Source organism: Zootoca vivipara, chromosome 1 (genome assembly GCF_963506605.1).
Source record: "Zootoca vivipara chromosome 1, rZooViv1.1, whole genome shotgun sequence".
In the NCBI taxonomy this organism is placed as follows: Eukaryota; Metazoa; Chordata; class Lepidosauria; order Squamata; family Lacertidae; genus Zootoca; species Zootoca vivipara.
In genome coordinates this window covers 134,787,900-134,806,152 of record NC_083276.1, presented here as the reverse complement: position 1 = coordinate 134,806,152, position 18,253 = coordinate 134,787,900, and the positions used below count along the sequence as shown (strand labels likewise).

The following is an 18,253-nucleotide window of genomic DNA, read 5'->3' as shown; positions in this document are numbered from 1 at the left end:
AGGTGTACAAGTCACTCAGAATGACTCCCTGTACAAGCACCTTGTGGCAAAGTTAAGCCAAGGCTGATCTGAAGTTTGCATATTCAAAATAAGAAATAACATCTGAATAGGGTTTAATCTTTTTTAATTTTGGTACTGCTAAAGATGGATTAAAATGAAATTCAGATAGGTGGGTTTCGAAAGAGATGTGGGTGGAAAATGATGCTGTGAGAAGAATTTATATGTATTGTTATATGTTTTTGTTTATTTTGTTTATGTTCTGTTTTGTAGTTGGTTTTTTTATGTATTTATGTTGTTATAAAATGAATAAAAAATGGGGGGGGGAATAACATCCGTATCAACTAAGCCTAAAAAACCATCAAATAGGTCACTTCATTGGCAAACTGCAGGCTGAGATATCTCACGGATACTTTCCAAAATAGACTTTTTTTATGAATACTGTTTAAAATATTCATTGTTGGTTATAGCTAGCACTGCTTGTGTAACTGCACACAACAAACAAAAATAATTCTGAACATAACAAAGGAGGTTGATTCCCACCATCTTCTGAGGCCCTTCTCCATGCGCCCCTGCTGAGAGAGGCACAAGTATGGCAACCAGGGAGATGGCCTTCTCAGTTCCATGCTCTCTGGAGTGAGGCCTGCTTGGAGCCACCAAACACCTTTTTGGTCCGATGAAGACTTATTAGCCCTCTGTCATGGATGCTTTAACTGAGATTCCTGCATTGCAGGAGGTTGGACTAGATGATCCTTGGGGTCCCTTCCAATACTTTTCTTCACCAAGTGAATCAAGGCTCTGTTAGTACTGCTCTGGGTTGCTGATAAAACACCAGCTTTCAGAGCGGTAAGCGGTGGCTCATGAACTTAATTACTCATCTAAATTTTTATTGTTGCTGTTTGATACTCTTTCTCAGATCATTATTGGTTAGCTTACCTGCCTCTCATCACCATGTTGTGCAAGTTTCTGGTTTCTTGAAACGGCCAACATTTCAATCAGTTCCCTGAAGCAAAGTTTCCACACAATGGAAAAAGTCAGTTGTAGTTTCTGAAAATTGAGTTACATCCTTCACTTCTCCAGAGTAAATAACATGTCTAAGTAGAAAGATCCACAGAAACACTACAGTACCATGTCCATGCCACGGATTTTGGCGAAGTCATATCAAAAGTATACTATAAATGAAACACTGCCACCTACAGTATGATAATCCTCGTAATGTTCGGTTGTTATGGAAAGCAAGTATATTAGAACTGTATCAGTTAGTAGTCTTTCAGAGTAAAAGAACTAGATCCATATCTCTTGACTAGAAAAATATGGGTTGCCCTAAGACCCAATTTTCTAGGGTTTGCTTGGATCTCTTTGGGCTGATAACTGGCCTGAATTTCCAGCTTTCGTTCTAAAAGGGGAGAGAAGGAAGCCTCTCCTGTCACAGGTGGTGAACCAGCAGCCCATCAACCTGATGCACCTTTGTAGCATTTTTCTATGTCTGCCACTCACAATAATTTGCAATGGTACGGAGGGAGGAGAGGAGTCAGCAAACTACACAGGGGCTCTGCAGTTGACAAGATCAGCATTCATTTTTTCCAGTCATCGCTGGTGTGGCTGCGTTGAGTAGTTTTCTAAGCGATTGCAGCAGCATCATAGTGTTGGTTCTGCTGTCACTAGTGCTTCCTGAGAATTTGTGCAATTTGGATGACTATCTGGCCCTTTCCCCCCCTTTCTAGGTCAACTTCAACTTCTTCAATTCACTCCCCACCTCCAAATTAAGGAGTGGGTGGTGGGATGAAAGCCTGGGAGCTTGAAGCCCAAAGAGTTGATTCCCGGAGTTCAGAGCCTGTGTTTGCCTTTTGAAATCATCATTCAAAAATGAAATATTCAGGTGCCATGTGCCAGGATTAGGCAGCAGCATAGCAAGAGAAACTGAAGGATGTGAAATACTAATCGTATTAATATGCCATGCTACAACATATTGAAGTAAGGAAGAAGAGTCTATCTGAAAACAGTTTTGATGCACTGGCCGAAAAAGGATAAGCTTATCCCACAGGGCATACTATATACCAAACAGCAACCAATCCTTAATCAAGTCATACATGCCTTTAAAATTAACTGAACTGAATGTATAACAGATTAAGTTGGCAGTGTTTTAAGTATTAAGAGATTTTTTCCACTGCTGCCCAACTGATGGCTTATTCTACATTTTGAAACTACAGGAAATTGACAGAGAATCAGAAGGATAATTATACTGAAAACAAACCAAACACACAGAAAAGGCTATTAGCAATTGTAGGTGTTATCAATTTATTGCATATGTTAGTACATAAAAATAGAGGTTATGTAAAAGGAAAATCAATCTATTGTAAAAAAAAAAAGGCAGATTAAAATGAAAATGAAAGTGTTTAATTAAATGCATGTCTAAAAATATGAAATGACAAGTATTGTTTTTAATCTGTAGAAAACACACATATACCAACAGTCTGGCCCTAAACATGTTCACTTAGAAGCAAATCTCACAGAACTCAACAATATTTACTTTAAGTGAAAATACATGGGGCTGCAGTTTTAATTTTTGTTTTGATCTAAGTGAAACATTCAAAATTGAACCCACAAGTATCTTTAATTCTATTGCATGCAGCAAAAAATTTTTGGCAAGAAAAGTTATGTGTCATTTGCAAAAAGTTACATAAACAACAAAAATCTATAGATGTTTCCCCATACTTATTTTCTAATTGAATTTTACTGAAATTTCAGTAGTCTTAATTTTGTGGATCTGCCAAAGCAGAAGGTAGGGTATATAACCTTAGCAAATAAATAAGAGCACCAAAAGGACATTTAAATATCGTTACTCTGATTTCAGTATCACCTTGTGCCACAATGCACAAACCCTTGAGAACAGACCCTCAATTGGTCCCATAAATTAATCCAGATTTTTTGCTGAATTATCACAGATAAAAATGTATTCAAAACAATACATCTGTCATTATAATTGGACCCAATAAGCTTGTGCTATATTTAAAAGTCTCACCTTCCCAAGGGGGTAGGGGGACATCTGAAATGGAGGGGGCTTTGTACAGTTCCTATGGAAATACTCAAAACAAGCACAAATTTCATATAAGCATCTTACTCTAGCTCTGCACAAGTACTTACTTGAAAGCATAAGCTTCTCTTATCTCTTCAGGCATAACTGGGGAGTCAATGAATCATTCTCTATTCAAAACTAGACCATTCCTAATCTTTCTGGAAAGTACCACAAATTTCAGAGGCAAAATTCAAAGTTCAAGTCTCAGCTGATTTACTGTTCCACAAAAGGCTGTTCAGTTGCTCTTATATAAAAGATAATGTAACCTATATTTTTTCTACAAGATGATGAGCTCCAAGCAAAGTCAAAGTGCACATAGCAAATACACATTTCATTATAAAAAGATAAGGGAAAAGGGACGTCTCTACAACAAATGCTGTAAGATTAATAATTACTATAAGATTCTCTTCCAAGCAATACTCAGGCCAATAATATACTGATCATTGTCGTCTAGGGTGTCATTGCAGCATTCCTGCGCTGTTTTCACATCAGGCTTTCTACGACTGTGGATGGTATGATCTACATCCTACAGTATGCTATTGCATGCTAATGCTGAAGGTTTTGTATCAGGCTTAATTTACTTTCTGTGAACACTAATAGAGGCATGTTTCCAAAACTAAAATAGCATACCACAAAAAAGAATGGCAAAGTACAAATGCTGTTGTTGCTGAAATATATCAAATTATTTAAGAGATTATTTGCAATTTCTGTGTAATATAATAACTGTGAATAGAATGATGAATGAGATGTTGGAAGAAGACTAATCAGGAAACAATTATGTCAGAGAAGATACAGAGAGGAAAAACAAAGAAAATGTCCTCAAATACTCAATATTGGTTCTAAGGGGCAATATCCCATGTTAGTCATACTCAGCAGACTCACTGAAATCAATGGAATCAATTGATTTAAGCAATTTCAGTCCACTGATATCAATTTGTATATTCTGAGTCTGACTAACAATTGAGTATTACCCATTAGTTTTCCACTTCCTGCACGAGCATATGCATAATACCTTGATTTATGCTCTCTTCAAATAAGCACAACCAGTTTTCAAAACTGAATGTTTTATTTTACTGCATCTTAACAAATGAGTGGTTAAAATTGCATTCTGTAAGATTCTGGAGCAGTCTAAATGGGTAAACTGTTTTTTTCTTTTTCTCGGAAAATAAAAAGCCCAGTTTTTTTGCAATAAATGCATTGTTTATAAAGCAAAAATAAATTAAAACACACACTAGATATCCTAATAGAATAAGTAATTTGATTTTGTAAAGTATACTCAATATCAAACTCATTATTTAATAAAAAAAAATCTTTCCAGTAGCACCTTAAGTTTGTCATTTATTTTGTTTTGACTACGTCAGAACAACACAGCTAGCTACCTACCAATCATTATTTAATACTTAGTCTGGCCCTCTTAATAGCTCAATCCCAAGTATATTTTCATGAGGAAGTCCTGTTGTTTAGTGGGACTTATTTCCTGAGAAGTACACCTAGGATTCTGGCCTTTAATAACCAAAATATTTTCAGTTCTATTCATGTTACATGACAATGGTCAACAGTGTTTAGAAAATGACAACATGCTGCAATGAAAGAAAACCAATTCCCCTACAAGAAAACTTTTAAATTAAACATTTAAAAATAATTAAAGAGGAGTTTGATATGAAAAGCAGAAGTAAATGTTAGCAGTAGATTTTTTTTAAAAGCCCCTTTCCCTGTAGTCCAACTTCTCCCAATTGCCATATTGCTATTTAAGTAGAAAGCAATATTCCAACCAGACTTTAGGTTTGATGCATTAAGCACTCATGGCTTCTAGGGGAACAAGCACAAGAGGCACAATGCACAAGTGCTAAGGGGCAGTGAACCTTTGCAAACACAGCAAAATGAACACTAGTCAGACCGTCTTCATGACTGCATGAGAATATCAACACTAATATATCATTAACTTTAAATGCAACTTTTCCCCATTCATCCTGCATGTGGATGTAAGAAGCAATGAGTGTACTTCCATATTTTTTTTAATTCCTACCATACCTTTTCTCCCAAAGGAGCCCAGGGGGCCATTAGTGCTACTTATAATGTTAAGCACACTACACAATCAGAGATGCATAACAAAAGGATTCAGGGGTTTATCATGCATCCCAAAGCTCTAGCTACAGAGTGTGTTGCTAATCATGGTTACCTATGCAGCCAAAACACACTGCACGCAACAGCTCTGTTCTTCTCTTAACACCAGTGGGCAACATCCAATGATGTCTGTCTGCCTGCCCAACAGAAATCTGCTTGTGCAACAGAACTTCTGGTTTCTCTTCTCCCTGATCCATCCCACCCCGCTCTATGGAGGATCTTATAATCCTCTGGAGCAAAATTTGGGAAGGCGGGTGGGCTACAAAGGAAAGAAGTCCCATTGCACAAGTGGATCCCCCTTGCACCACATCAAATCTCCCCCAGGGTTAATTTAAATTTTAGCAATAAGCTTAATAATGTGTCTTAATCTAAGAAATGGAAATTAAGATTAATTTTATCAAAACCATCACTAATTTATAACGCTAAGTGTGAAAACTATCTGGCTCATAATTTATTAGATCTCTCCATGTTTAATTTTGCTCTTTAGATAAGTACAAGACAAGAGTACATACTTTAAAAATTGTCATTCTTTATCACTTTCTACAAATCCAGGTACAATGCAGTTGTATCAGACAGAAAGACTGGAATTAGTTATATTATTGTTACATTAGATGACATTTTTGCCATTTCTTCAGGGGAATAACTCTTTGCAACTTCTTTGATGAATTGTTCAAGTGCTGTGAAGTAGCCTTGGCACTGCCAAGTGTCATTATGAGTTCCATCTGGAAATATTGCCAATCTCTTAGTCCGAGCAGGGGAAAGCTCATAAAGCTGCTTCATCATAACTGGAGGAATCAACTGGTCAGCAAGCCCAGAGATGAAGAGTGAAGGCATTCTGCACTGAGATATTTTTCGATAGGAGAGGAACTTGTTTTTATAGCACCACAAAGGAAGGTACCTCATTGGAAAGAAAGAAAACAGAGTGCTGGCCATATGCGGGATACTAAGAAATGTGTTCTCCACCATGATGGCAGAAATCCTATGGGAATTCTCAGACGCTAAGTGAATAGCAACTGCTCCCCCCAAGGATCGTCCAAAGAGAAAAATTTTCGTCTTGTCAAGATCGGATCTAGTCATCACGTAGTCTAACACAGCCTCAGAATCTAAATAGATGCCATCCTCGCTTGCTTCTCCTTCACTTTTTCCATAGCCTCTATAGTCAACCAGCAATAAGTTTACTTTCAGGTTTACCAGCATCAGCAAAGCATTGGGTAGTCTGTGACCAATGTTTCCTGCATTTCCATGAAAGTAAATGATAGTAGGTGAATATGAGGAGTTGTCTCCTGTGTTTCTGAGAAGAATCAGATTGAGCAACACACCATCTTTGGTTTTGATGAAGATATTTTCATGTGGGATGCCAGTAGGCATGGGGACATAGAGTCGTGATGAAGCAGGTTGCTCTGGGAAATAAAGCAACACATCCTGGAATTTATATAATATACCTGCAATAGATACAAATATTAACAGAGGTAATATCATGCCTCCATACAAATGAAAAGTTACTATCAAAGGTAAGAGAGAGATACGGCAGAGGCCCCAGGACCATGAGACCAGTGCAAGGAGCCACTTTTCAATGAAAGTCCGAAGCATCCATGATTTTTCCATTATAGTAGTCAATGAATCTTTAGTCCATATGAAGCCTGAAAAAAGAAAATAAATAAGCTTCTTTAAAAACAACTTTTAAAAGGGACAACAAATGTATAAGATAATTCATACCTATACTTTATGTAGTGCTAAAAGACGTGTGGGCTCCATGCCTATAGGTGCACTGCAGAGAGTATGAAGCTACATCACAACATGCAGTGCATTTACACGAGATACGATGCAGAGAGATGTTGTTTTATAAATGTTTCTCATCACAAAGCAATCCCTAAAGGCTGGGATGTATGCAGTTCTCAATACATAGTTTGCTTTGCAAAAAAGAATGGCTGCATACTTCCCAGCCATTAGGGCTTGCTTTGCAAATGTATAGTTATTTGAAATAGAAATAGAAAGGTATGGAATTCAAGGAAAAACAGCAAACCATCTCATGTAAACAACTGCGCAAAGACTTGTGCTAACAGACTAACAACTCCAGGATTTAGTTCTGTACACTTTTCTTGTGCAATTTTCTTCAGCTAAAAGAGTCCATCTTTCCACTCATAGAAGGGCACTTTTGGACCCAAGCCACTTGTTCTTATCCACCTGTCCCCTCCCAACCATCAAATCTTACTTTCTTTAACCCTTGTCAGCCCTACATACCCCCAACACAGAAAGAGCCAACACATTAACAGTCAAGGTCAAATCCTAACATCATGCAAGTCTAATTTAAAACAGTTAATTTGCAAATGATGTTGCAGAAAGTTAACAGCTCTCTACTGATAATGTATTGGGTATCTGGCAGAGAGGTGGGAATGATTGGTAGATCCAAATAATATTATATTATTTTTAATAAAAATTTATATACCGCCCTTCATCCAAAGATCTAAGGGCGGTTCACAAAATAATCTGTTTGAATCTATGATAATGGATTGCAAAGGAGACAAGGACATGAAAGCTGTAACCAAATGATATTTTTAGAATGCTCTGATTGTTGGAATTTCTGCCTATATACTTCTTTGTTCAAATTGAAAATGGTCTCTCATCGAATTTCCAGGTATCCATCATGTAGAAAATTCAACCAAATTAAACCAAAATTCAACCAAAGCTTCAGTCTGTATTTTGTAGGTTTTCTGTGTCCCCTTATCTCCACCTCCTGATAAGTGATGGGTTCCAGCAGTCAATCTAACTACAAGCAAAATAAATTGAAATACTGTTGGGAGAAGGAAATCTGGATCTAGAATATTCTGTGTAATCAATGCCATTAGTATTTCTTCAGAGAGCATAATGTGTAATAGTGGGGAGATGACCTTCTACAAGAAGTAACTTCAAAGCTCAATAGCAAAAGCAGAAAAAATTCTGGAGCTGCTTAAATGACACATTTCTAAATACAATCACTAAGTACTATTTGATTAGCATCTTTCGAACACCCCTACCAGTCGTTATGCCCCACAAAGCAGCTGCTACCCTCACAAACAGTACAATATTGTCTGGGAGTGCAGAGCAGGATTAGGGAATCAATAGAAACTGCTACAAACAGATGTGCCTTCACATAATGAGGCTCTGGATCCCAGCTAGCATCATATAGACCAGTGGTGGCCAAACCCGGCCCTCCAGCTGTTTTGGGACTACAATTCCCATCATCCCTGACCACTGGTCCTGTTAGCTAGGGATTATGGGAGTTGTAGTCCAAAAACAGCTGGAGGGCAAAGTTTGGCCACCACTGATATAGACAATACACAAATGCCTAAATGCTTCAAACTAAAGCTATTCAGAATAATGGGATAAAGTGACACAGGTGCCTGGTAACTGAGGACCAATAAAATAAAGATATAGGACTACCTAAAACAATGTTGTTAGATTTTATTGATCTTTGTAAAGCAATTAAAAACAAGATAGGGGATTTAGCTGAAGATTAAATAAATTTTGTGCACAAAATATGTCTTTTACTCATTTGGAGGGGGTAGTTTCCCAAACCTGTACTGTATCTTTATAAATTTGTGAACAACTGTCAAGGAGCTATCAACAGGGTAGGCACACACACGAAAGGCACAGAATGCAATTAGCTCTTTATTAACAGAAAATAACAACACAGCAGATTCCTCTGGTTCATCTTAATCCAGCTAAGACATTGCTGAAACTGACCACTAGCTCCGAGCTTCCCACCTCTAGCCTTTCAGTCTGGATCCCTCCCAAGAGGACGAAGGGGGCAAGCTCCTCCTCTGGGCATGCATGGCCCGTTGCTCAGCATGACTCTTTTTGAGTGGGGTGGCAGAGGGGAAGGCAAGCCAGCAGGACTGGGACTGTTTTGTTGCTGTGTAGCAGGGCCAACCTCTGACTCCTCTTTGTCTAAATTGGCACTCACACTGTGACTCTCAGTCTCTCAGCCTGTCCTGGAAGGCCCTCCTTCTCCTGACCTCTCTTGATCGCTCAAACCCCCTGCTTCTAGGGGCCCCCTCCTTGCGTCTCCCTCATGCTCTTCTAGTCACCCCCTTCCATTCCGTCCATGACCACAGTTGGTCACCCCATTCTGAACAGTGTAGCATCAAATACACTTTAATGCTCAAAAGGCCAGGAACAACAATGATTTGAGTTAGTAGTAGTGTTGGCAGCAGAATATACAATATCAGAAAATTTAAACCCATAATTAAACAACTCATCAAACCAGCAAAACACCACTTTAAATCTGCTAAGCTACCTGGTTAAAACAAATAGGATTACAGCATATGTTAGGTAAAAGCCATTTGAAATATACTAGTCATACCTCGTGTTGCATCCGCTGTGGGTTGCGTTTTTCCGGGTTCCGAACGCAGCAGACCCAGAAGTGTTTACTTCTGGGTTCCGCCCCGCACGCATGCACAGAAGCGCTCTATTATGCTTTTGCGCATGCGCGGAAGCTCCGCTCATGTTGCGGACTTCTCAGGGTGTGAACGGCACCCCGGAACGGATTGGGTCCGCAACCCTAGGTACCACTGTAATGCTTACTTTAAAGCTTGCAGAGACAGTCACCCGAACCACCACTCATGGGAAGTTCCATAGTCCTTTAGGTCCATAGCCACACACACAGAAAATGTATGATTCAGCCACATTTGGAATACTGTATATGCTGTAGTTTAATTGCCCCATTTCAAGTGGATACTGTATTGTTAGCCTTCATATCCAGAAACAGGACATACAGCACTTAAAGGAGTACCGATGGTGTGCCAAGTTACAAAAGGAAGTGTATTAGCCAGTATTGCCTCACTATCATAATTGTTAATTTTGAAAAACAGGAATGAGGCTACATTAATTTTATCAAATAAGTAATTGCAGCTTTGGAAAACATCTTGTATCAGACATCATTCTTATTAATTTCCAGTTAAGAGTTGTTTTTTTAAAAGGACATTACAGGCTGCAGTGTTCACATACAAAAGAGAACTAACAAACTCAACTATGCATCCCAGAGTGATGTTCCCAGAATGATGTGATTTTTCATAAGCAAGTTTTTAGGCTATTAAATAAAAAAATTAATGATATATTACGTTTTTAAACATAAGAAATACCCAGACAGCTTTCCTGGATTTCTACTGTGGCTATCACCAAACCTTCTGGAGTGACACCATAGAGCAGTGGTGGCCAATTCCCATCATCCCTGACCACTGGTTCTGTTAGCTAGGGATGATGGGAGTTGTACTCCCAAAACACCCAAAACATCTGGAGGGCCGAGTTTGGCCACCACTGCCATAGAGCCAAACTTTTGCCTTATAATAGACTGGAAGCTACATGCTTGGAAAAATCAGGACTTCCAGGTAAACATGCACAAAGCCATTCTACCACCGTGAACATACTCACATCGAAGCAAATCCCACTGAAGTAAACTGGAACTGCGAAGTACACTTATTTCAGATACTATACAAACTCAGCAGGGCTAAATTCCAAATAATGTAATTTAGAGCTAAGGAATGGTACTGCCGTCAGATCTTCACGTAGCGAGGCCAGAGAGAGCGGCAACCGGTCAGAACCGACGTCGCCGGCCTGCGCTGCCGTCGAAGGCGCGCGGACGTTTTGTGTTAGGCGCGACAGCCGCCTACGCGGGATGTGGGCTCTGGGCAGGAGGGAGCTTTCACTCGTGAGGGGACGAGCCAGGTGTCAGCCGTGGGAAAGGGGCCTTCCTGCAGCACCGAGAGCCGCCGCCGCCCTGCGCATGAAGCGCAAGGCAGACCGTGCTTCGCTACCTGCTGCGATGCGAAAAGCGAGAACTCCCGGGCGCTGGCGCAGGTGAGGCGGAAGGGGGAGGTGGACGAGGCCGTCCGCCGCGAGGAGCGCAGGGAAGAGAGGAGAGTGCCGCGGCTCCCCGGCCTCCCCTGCCTGAGCCTCTGTCTGCTACTCCGCTCGGGCTGATGGAGCCCCAATGCGCCAACCTCATTGCGGTCCTGGGCGGGACATGCCCGCGCCCCGCTCCTTCCTCCTCCGTCGTCCTCCCCGCCCCCAGGCAGGGAATCTCCTCGCCCACTCACCACTTCCGGGAAACCGGCACGGACGGCAACGCTTCCGGGTCAAAGTTCGAAGGGCAAAGGTTCCCAACGAGCGCCTCGACAGAGCCTATCAGAAGCGCTTGATTGTGGAGCAGGCGCGGCAGAAGGAAACTCCGCGAGAACAGACGAGGTTTCGCACATGCACATGCGCAGAGCAGGAAGGCCGTAGGTCGCGGCGAGGCAGGCTGTGCTTTGGTCTTTGTGCGAACGGCGGAACTCGCTCGGCCGAGGCTGCGGAAGGAGGAGGAGGAGGAGAAGCGTCCGGCCCCGCGGAAGCTCGTCGAGGTGAGAAGGAAGGGACGTGGGAGGCTGCCTCGTTCCGAGCCAGACCCCTGGGCCCAGCAGGCTAGCCGCGGCTCTGCGGGGTCTCTCCCACCGGGCGGCATGCGAGGCAAATCCTCCGCCGCCTTTGGCCCAAGGCTACATGTGGGAGGAGGAGAAGTCCCCAGGCTGCGCTTGCTGGGTCGCCTCCGCGCCAGTGTCCCCTGAAGTGGTTTGGACACACTTGCGGGCAGTCGCAGCTACATCAGCATTTCATTTCTGCATTGGTGTCTGCGACGTGCTCCTCCCACCCTTTAAAACTGTAAAGATATTTCAACATTGTTCTCTAGTATGAACCTGGAAATACGACCTATCCAGACGGTGAGATGCTTCTTTCTATCGTTTTTCATGTGTGTCTCTAGACTTGCGCTCTCCTTTTTCGGCCACTCCATTGCAGTCATCTAGCTAGATCAGACCACTTGACCCCTTGGCTAACGCTGTGGAAGAATGCCCACGCAGGAGATAGGAGCAACAGCTCTCTCTCTCTCCTCACTTGTGGTTCACAGCAACTAGCATTAAGAGGCAAATTGCATCTTACTGTGGGGATAGAACATTTCCATTATGGCTCCATGAATTTATCTAATCCTCTTTTAAAGCCATCAGATTTGTTGGTCAGCAATCCGATTTGGTGGTCAGCACTATGTCTTGCAGGAATGAATTCCATAGTTTAGTTGTGCACTGTGTGAAAAAGCACTTTTTTGCCTTTCTTTCCAACATTCAGCTTCACAGGGTGGCACTGAGTTATGAGAAGAGAAAAACTTCCTAAATCCCTCTGCAGCTATCACCACATCAAGCATAGATGGCATATATATAAAATGATGTATGTATCATCTTACTATTTTTCTAAACTGAATAGCCCCAAATGAAACTTGCTTCTGCCTACTACTATTGTTGTGTAATAAAACTGAGATTTTAATTCATTTTAAATGTAGAGCTATGTGGCTAATTCAAGGAAAAGCAGGAATAAGATGGGAGTTGTAATATTTGAAAATTAGCTTGCCATTTTCTTTCTTTTTGTAGTGAAATACTCAAGATGTCTTCCATCTCTACTTCCTGTTCTCCTTCCCAACTAACTGTGGCATCACAAGTTCCTTTTGAAGATCTCTGTTTGACATTAGAACGAATACAAAAATGCAAATCCCGACCTGAGAAAACCAAGAATTTCAAGGAGTTTTTAGATTCCTGGAGGAAATATCATGCTGCTCTTCATAAAAACGAGAAAGATGTAACAGATTCTTTTTATCCAGCAATGAGGCTTATTCTTCCACAGTTGGAAAGAGAGAGGATGGCTTATGGAATTAAAGAAACCATGCTTGCTAAGCTGTATATTGAACTGTTAAATTTACCCAAAGATGGAAAAGATGCTTTAAAACTCTTAAATTATCGAACACCTACTGGCTCACGGGGAGATGCTGGAGATTTTGCTATGATTGCCTATTTTGTGTTGAAACAAAGATGTCCCAGGAAAGGTCAACTGACCATAAAACAAGTGAACGATATTTTAGATTCCATTTCTAATAATAATGCTGCCAAAAGAAGGGATCTGGTCAAGAAGAGCCTTCTTCAGTTAATAACTCAGAGTTCAGCACTTGAACAGAAATGGTTGATAAGGATGATCATAAAAGATTTGAAACTTGGTGTCAGCCAGCAAACCTTACTTTCCATCTTTCATCCTGATGCTGCAGAGTTGCACAATGTTACAACTGATTTGGAGAAAGTCTGTAGACAGTTACACAATCCTTCTGTATTTCTTAGTGATGTTTCTATTACATTATTTTCTGCCTTTAAACCGATGCTTGCTGCTATTGCTAATGTACAACAAATTGAAAAACAAATGAACCACCAGAGTTTCTACATAGAAACCAAATTAGATGGTGAACGAATGCAGATGCACAAAGATGGAGATGTTTACAAGTATTTTTCCCGGAATGGGTATGATTATACTCAGCAGTTTGGAGCTTCTCCCTTGGAAGGTTCATTGACTCCATTTATTCATAATATCTTTAACAATAATATTCAGAACTGCATTCTGGATGGTGAAATGATGGCCTACAATCCCACCACACAGACCTTTGTACAGAAGGGTAGCAAATTTGACATCAAAAAGATGTCAGATGATTCAGAATTACAGACATGCTTCTGTGTGTTTGATGTTCTAATGATTAATAACCAAAAATTGGGTCATGAGATGTTGAGCAAAAGATATGAGATACTGAATAAGATATTTACACCAATAGAAGGTCGTTTGCAGTTTGTTCCTAGAAATCAAGCTAACACTCAGAAAGAAGTAATAGATTCTCTAAATGAAGCAATAGATCACAGAGAAGAAGGAATTGTGGTAAAAGATCCCATGTCAATTTACAAGCCGGACAAACGTGGGGAAGGGTGGTTCAAGATCAAACCAGAGTATGTTAGTGGGCTAATGGATGAACTAGACCTTTTAATTGTTGGGGGCTACTGGGGAAAAGGTCTTCGTGGTGGCATGATGTCACATTTTTTATGTGCAGTTGCTGAGACTCCTCCGCCTGGCGAAAGGCCATCAGTGTTCCACTCCATTTGTCGTGTTGGTTCTGGTTACACTATGGAAGAACTTCGTGATCTTGGCTTGAAATTAGCCAAATATTGGAAACCTTATCGTAAAAGAGATCCTCCTTTTAATATATTGTGTGGAACTGAGAAGCCTGAAGTCTATATTGAGCCTTGTAATTCAGTCATCGTCCAGATTAAAGCAGCTGAGATTGTGAGCAGTGATATGTACAAAACTGATTATACATTACGTTTCCCTCGTATTGAGAGGATAAGAGAAGATAAAGAATGGCATGATTGTATGACTCTTGACATTCTAGAGCAACTCCGAGGTAAAGCTTGTGGAAAGCTAGCGACTAAGCACTTTGATATAGATAATGATGAGCCACAAGGAAAGAAACGTAAAACTGTGTCAAAGATTAGGAAAAAAATTGGTTTAATGGATCATTTTAAAGCTCCTGATCTTTCAAATGTAAACCAGATTTCCAGTATATTTGAAGATGTTGAGTTTTGTGTTATGACAGGGACACAAAAATATTCAAAATATCAGCTAGAAAGTAAAATAGTGGAATATGGTGGCAGCATAGTCCAGAATCCTGGTCTGGACACCTATTGTGTGATTGCAGGAACTGAGAATGTCAGAGTGAAAAATATTATTTCTTCTGACAAGTATGATGTTGTGAGAGCGGAGTGGCTTTTACAGTGCTTTCAGTACAAAACATTTGTACCCTGGCAGTTTGATTTCATGATTCACATGTCTCCAGAAACAAAACAACATTTTGCCCGTGAATATGACTGCTATGGTGATAGTTACACAGGTGATACTGATATTGCCAAACTAAAAGAGGTGTTCTCAAGAATCAATAACTTTCAGGAAGAGATCTCTCGGGATGCGATTGCTGACATAGAAGCACGTTATTCATGGGAAAGCTCTCCACTAAGTATGTTCAGGCAGCACACGATTTACCTGGCTCTTTCTGATGAATTGAATAATTCAGGGGTTAGGATTAAACAAACAAAACTATTAACACTGATACTTCGATTTCATGGAGCAAAAGTGGTTCAACAGCTTGAAGAGGGTGTGTCCCATGTAATCAGTGGAGATCATGCTCATTTGAAGGAGATAAAGACAGTGAGAAGAACGTTCAAAAGGAAGTTTAAAATTTTGTCTGAGCAGTGGGTAAAGGATTCTATAAAGACTGGCAAGTTACAAAATGAAACGGTTTACTTAATTTAAATCATTTCATTTACTAGGAAATTATTTACTTTGGTTAACTTCATTTATCTATTTAAAGAATTCTGCCAGGCTGTTTTTAATACTACACTTCATTTTGAAGTTTGTAGATAGAGTTTCACAAGTATGAACATGAAAGAAAAGCTTTCAGGTATAGTGCTGAGAGTTAGGTTATTTTTAAAACAACCCCTCCATTTTATTGAGCTGCTGCTAGCACATTTATATAGCTGCTTTGGTCAAATATTTGTTAAACATAACCCAACTTGCAAATGAGTTAAACTGGAGAAAGTGGACCTAAAGTAATTTAGTCTACTTAAACCCAATAGCCCAAGCAAGTGTAACCACTGTGGATCTAGTCCAGGCTTCCTCAACCTCGGCCTTTGGGATGTTTTTGGCCTACAACTCCCATGATCCCTAGCTAGCAAAACCAGTGGTCAGGGATGATGGGAATAGTAGTCTCAAAACATACGGAGGGCCGAGGTGCTGGGCTCTGTAGAGCTCTGCCGGCACAGCTACTAGTGAGGATCCAGGCGTCTCCACTGTGGCAGCCTGTGGATAAATGAGGGTGGATAAGTGATCTTCCACTCCTGTCCTTTTACCAGATGTTTTTATAAATACCTATTTTCCTCCCACTGGGAAAAACTTTAGGGGAAACTGGGGTAGAGATTCACAGCAGCTTGGGCCCTTACCAATGTTAGAGCTTCAAAAGCTGTTAGATGTTTCCATAACTGTTGTGTGGTGGATCTGACATTTTATTTCTCCATCATCGATAGACAGGGAGCTCGGATGTTTCCTTGGACTCTTGGGATATATTCCTGGGGGTCACAGGATTGCAGTTTATAGATTATAATTTGAATTTTAAAGTCTAAAAAAATTAAATCCTTTGAAAGAAAGTTCTGTAAATAACTATACAAATAAAATACTTTTTTTAAAAAACAACTGCCTTTGATTTTGAAATCAGAAAGACTTGATGAGAGTACTTTCTGATGTATTTCAAGTATACTAGGAAAACTTTTTGATATCTTTTGGATGCTGATAATACTAATGTTGAAGAGTCTATGTTATCCAAACATTTTTAAATTTTCTACTAGGTGACATAATCACTCATTAAGTTTTGAAGCCAAAGGGGAAGACACTAATACAGTATTGCTGTCTTCTTTAATTCCAAATCAAGTGTGGAAAAAGGTTTGATATTTTAGGCCACATACCAACTAGTAAACCACCTTAAACAGCAATAAAAACCTTACAGAGAGAAATAAACAATCCTCCCAAAGACCTTCACCCACATACAGTACCCGATCCAGCCATAGGGAGCCCGAGTGTTTGGTCCATCATCCTACTCGACTACGTTGCCCTGCACCATTTGGACCTGCCCCAACCAGGCAGGGCTGGGTGTCTCCATGGCTGTTACCTGTGGCAATTAGGGCTCCTAATCTGGGCAATTCAGGCCTAGCTGGGCCACCTTCAAGGGCAGGAGTGCTCCTATGGGGACTCGCACGAGGGGTTGTGTGAGGGACAGAAGCTACAGGCAGGTCCCTCCCATCTTAAGTACCAGCTCATCGCCCAGCGCTAGTGCGAGTGGGGAGGGAGAGACCTCCAGCGGCGATTCAGGAAGTGGTGACCGAGGCTCAAGCAAGGTAGCGGAGCCCATGCCCAGTGTGGGAAGGGAAGTGGGAGGCAAGGGAAGAAGGCCGATCCCGCCGACCCCGGAATTGCGCAGGAAGCGACAGGGGCGGAGATTCAATATTCCTAGGCTACTTTGCTGGAAGAAAACGCGGGAATCTCCATTCGGAGGTTCTGACCCCTAACTGACAACATGTACATAGCACTGTTATGCACTGTAAATAATCAGCACTAAATAAAAGCATGAAAAGACAACGCTTGGAGGAGTCGTTACTCTAGAGTAGCCACTATCGAGCCTGTGACAGGTTGGTTGTGCAAGGATTGGAGCAGGGTGACGTAGTTGGAGAGGATGACGGACCAAATGCTGCTGAGGCCCCCTACGGCTAGATCTGGTGTATGTGGGTGAAGGTCTGGTGGGGGAATTGTTTCTTTGGAATTGTTTCTTTGGAGTTATTTCTCAGTACATTCATACCTTGGAAGTCGAAGGGAATCCGTTCTGGATGTCTGTTCGACTTCCAAAATGTTCGAAAACCAAAGTGTGGCTTCGGATTCGTTGCAGGAAGCTCCTGCAACCAATCGGAAGCCACAGAAGCCCCATCAGATGTTCGGCTTCCAAAAATGGTTCGCAAACCGTAACACTCGGAAGCGGTTTTCGGGATCCAAAATGTTCGAGAACTAAGCTGTTTGAAAACCAAGGTACAACTCTATAAGAGAGTTTTTATTGTTGTTTAAGAAGGTGGTGTCACTCTATATATCAAAGGGCATTAAACCCACAGGCTAGAAATCCCAAAAGGAGCAGAAACACAGTGGTGTGATACCTAGCAAGAGTAATTTAGTACTATGAACTAGTACTATCATCCCTCCAACCAAATTGCCCAGGAAAGAGCAAGTGTTGTACTAACTAGGTAGATGACTATTCCAATCATGGCAAAGAGGTAAAATGCCTTAAAAATGACACTGCCCCAGAACAATTTGTTATGAAACCAAATAGTGGGGCAGTGTCCATAGATTTAAGATTAATCTGTGTCTTCCAGTATGACCTGGTGTGAGATGCAAGTATTGTTGAACTAAATGGGAACACCGACCTTGTAGCTATTAAAACCCAATGTGGAAAACTGTCAAGTAATAACAACAGTCACATATGACTACAATCATGTATATGTATGCTGTGTTTAAAGATGTGTTTGTCAGCGCATATGTGTGTCATCTGTACTTTACATGTTTGTTGCACAAATACTCATGAAAACACATTTGCCACAA

The 18,253-nt window shown here is 40.9% G+C and overlaps 2 protein-coding genes across 6 annotated transcripts; one reads left to right on the top strand and one right to left on the bottom strand.

Moving 5' to 3' along the window:
* Positions 1 to 570: 570 nt before the first annotated feature.
* ABHD13 (abhydrolase domain containing 13) lies at positions 571 to 11,325 on the bottom strand. Of its 2 annotated transcripts, none has more exons than XM_035140106.2 (2): positions 11,272 to 11,325; positions 571 to 6,837 (listed from the first exon to the last, which is right to left on the bottom strand). In XM_035140106.2, the coding sequence occupies exon 2, from the start codon at positions 6,800 to 6,802 to the stop codon at positions 5,789 to 5,791; it is 1,014 nt and encodes a 337-aa protein (XP_034995997.2). In that variant the 5' UTR covers positions 6,803 to 6,837; positions 11,272 to 11,325; the 3' UTR covers positions 571 to 5,788. The 2 variants fall into 2 exon arrangements, with proteins under 2 accessions (XP_034995997.2, XP_034995988.2); XM_035140097.2 differs by having other exon boundaries at positions 10,607 to 11,307.
* Positions 11,326 to 11,443: 118 nt separating this feature from the next.
* LIG4 (DNA ligase 4) lies at positions 11,444 to 18,200 on the top strand. Of its 4 annotated transcripts, XM_035140061.2 has the most exons (3): positions 11,444 to 11,574; positions 12,332 to 12,430; positions 12,631 to 18,200. In XM_035140061.2, exons 2-3 carry the CDS (start codon positions 12,354 to 12,356, stop codon positions 15,371 to 15,373), a joined length of 2,820 nt encoding a protein of 939 aa, XP_034995952.1. In that variant the 5' UTR covers positions 11,444 to 11,574; positions 12,332 to 12,353; the 3' UTR covers positions 15,374 to 18,200. The 4 variants fall into 4 exon arrangements, with proteins under 4 accessions (XP_034995952.1, XP_034995966.1, XP_034995974.1 ...); XM_035140075.2 differs by lacking the exon at positions 12,332 to 12,430; XM_035140083.2 differs by lacking the exons at positions 11,444 to 11,574; positions 12,332 to 12,430 and adding an exon at positions 11,582 to 11,931.
* Positions 18,201 to 18,253: the final 53 nt, after the last annotated feature.

Bases quoted from the DNA above. Each gene is read 5' to 3' on its own strand.
- ABHD13 (XM_035140106.2), bottom strand. From the start codon at position 6,802: ATGGAAAAATCATGGATGCTTCGGACTTTCATTGAAAAGTGGCTCCTT.
- LIG4 (XM_035140061.2), top strand. From the start codon at position 12,354: ATGAGAAGAGAAAAACTTCCTAAATCCCTCTGCAGCTATCACCACATC. The intron at 12,431-12,630 runs GTATGTATCATC...TTCTTTTTGTAG, and splicing joins TGGCATATATATAAAATGAT to TGAAATACTCAAGATGTCTT.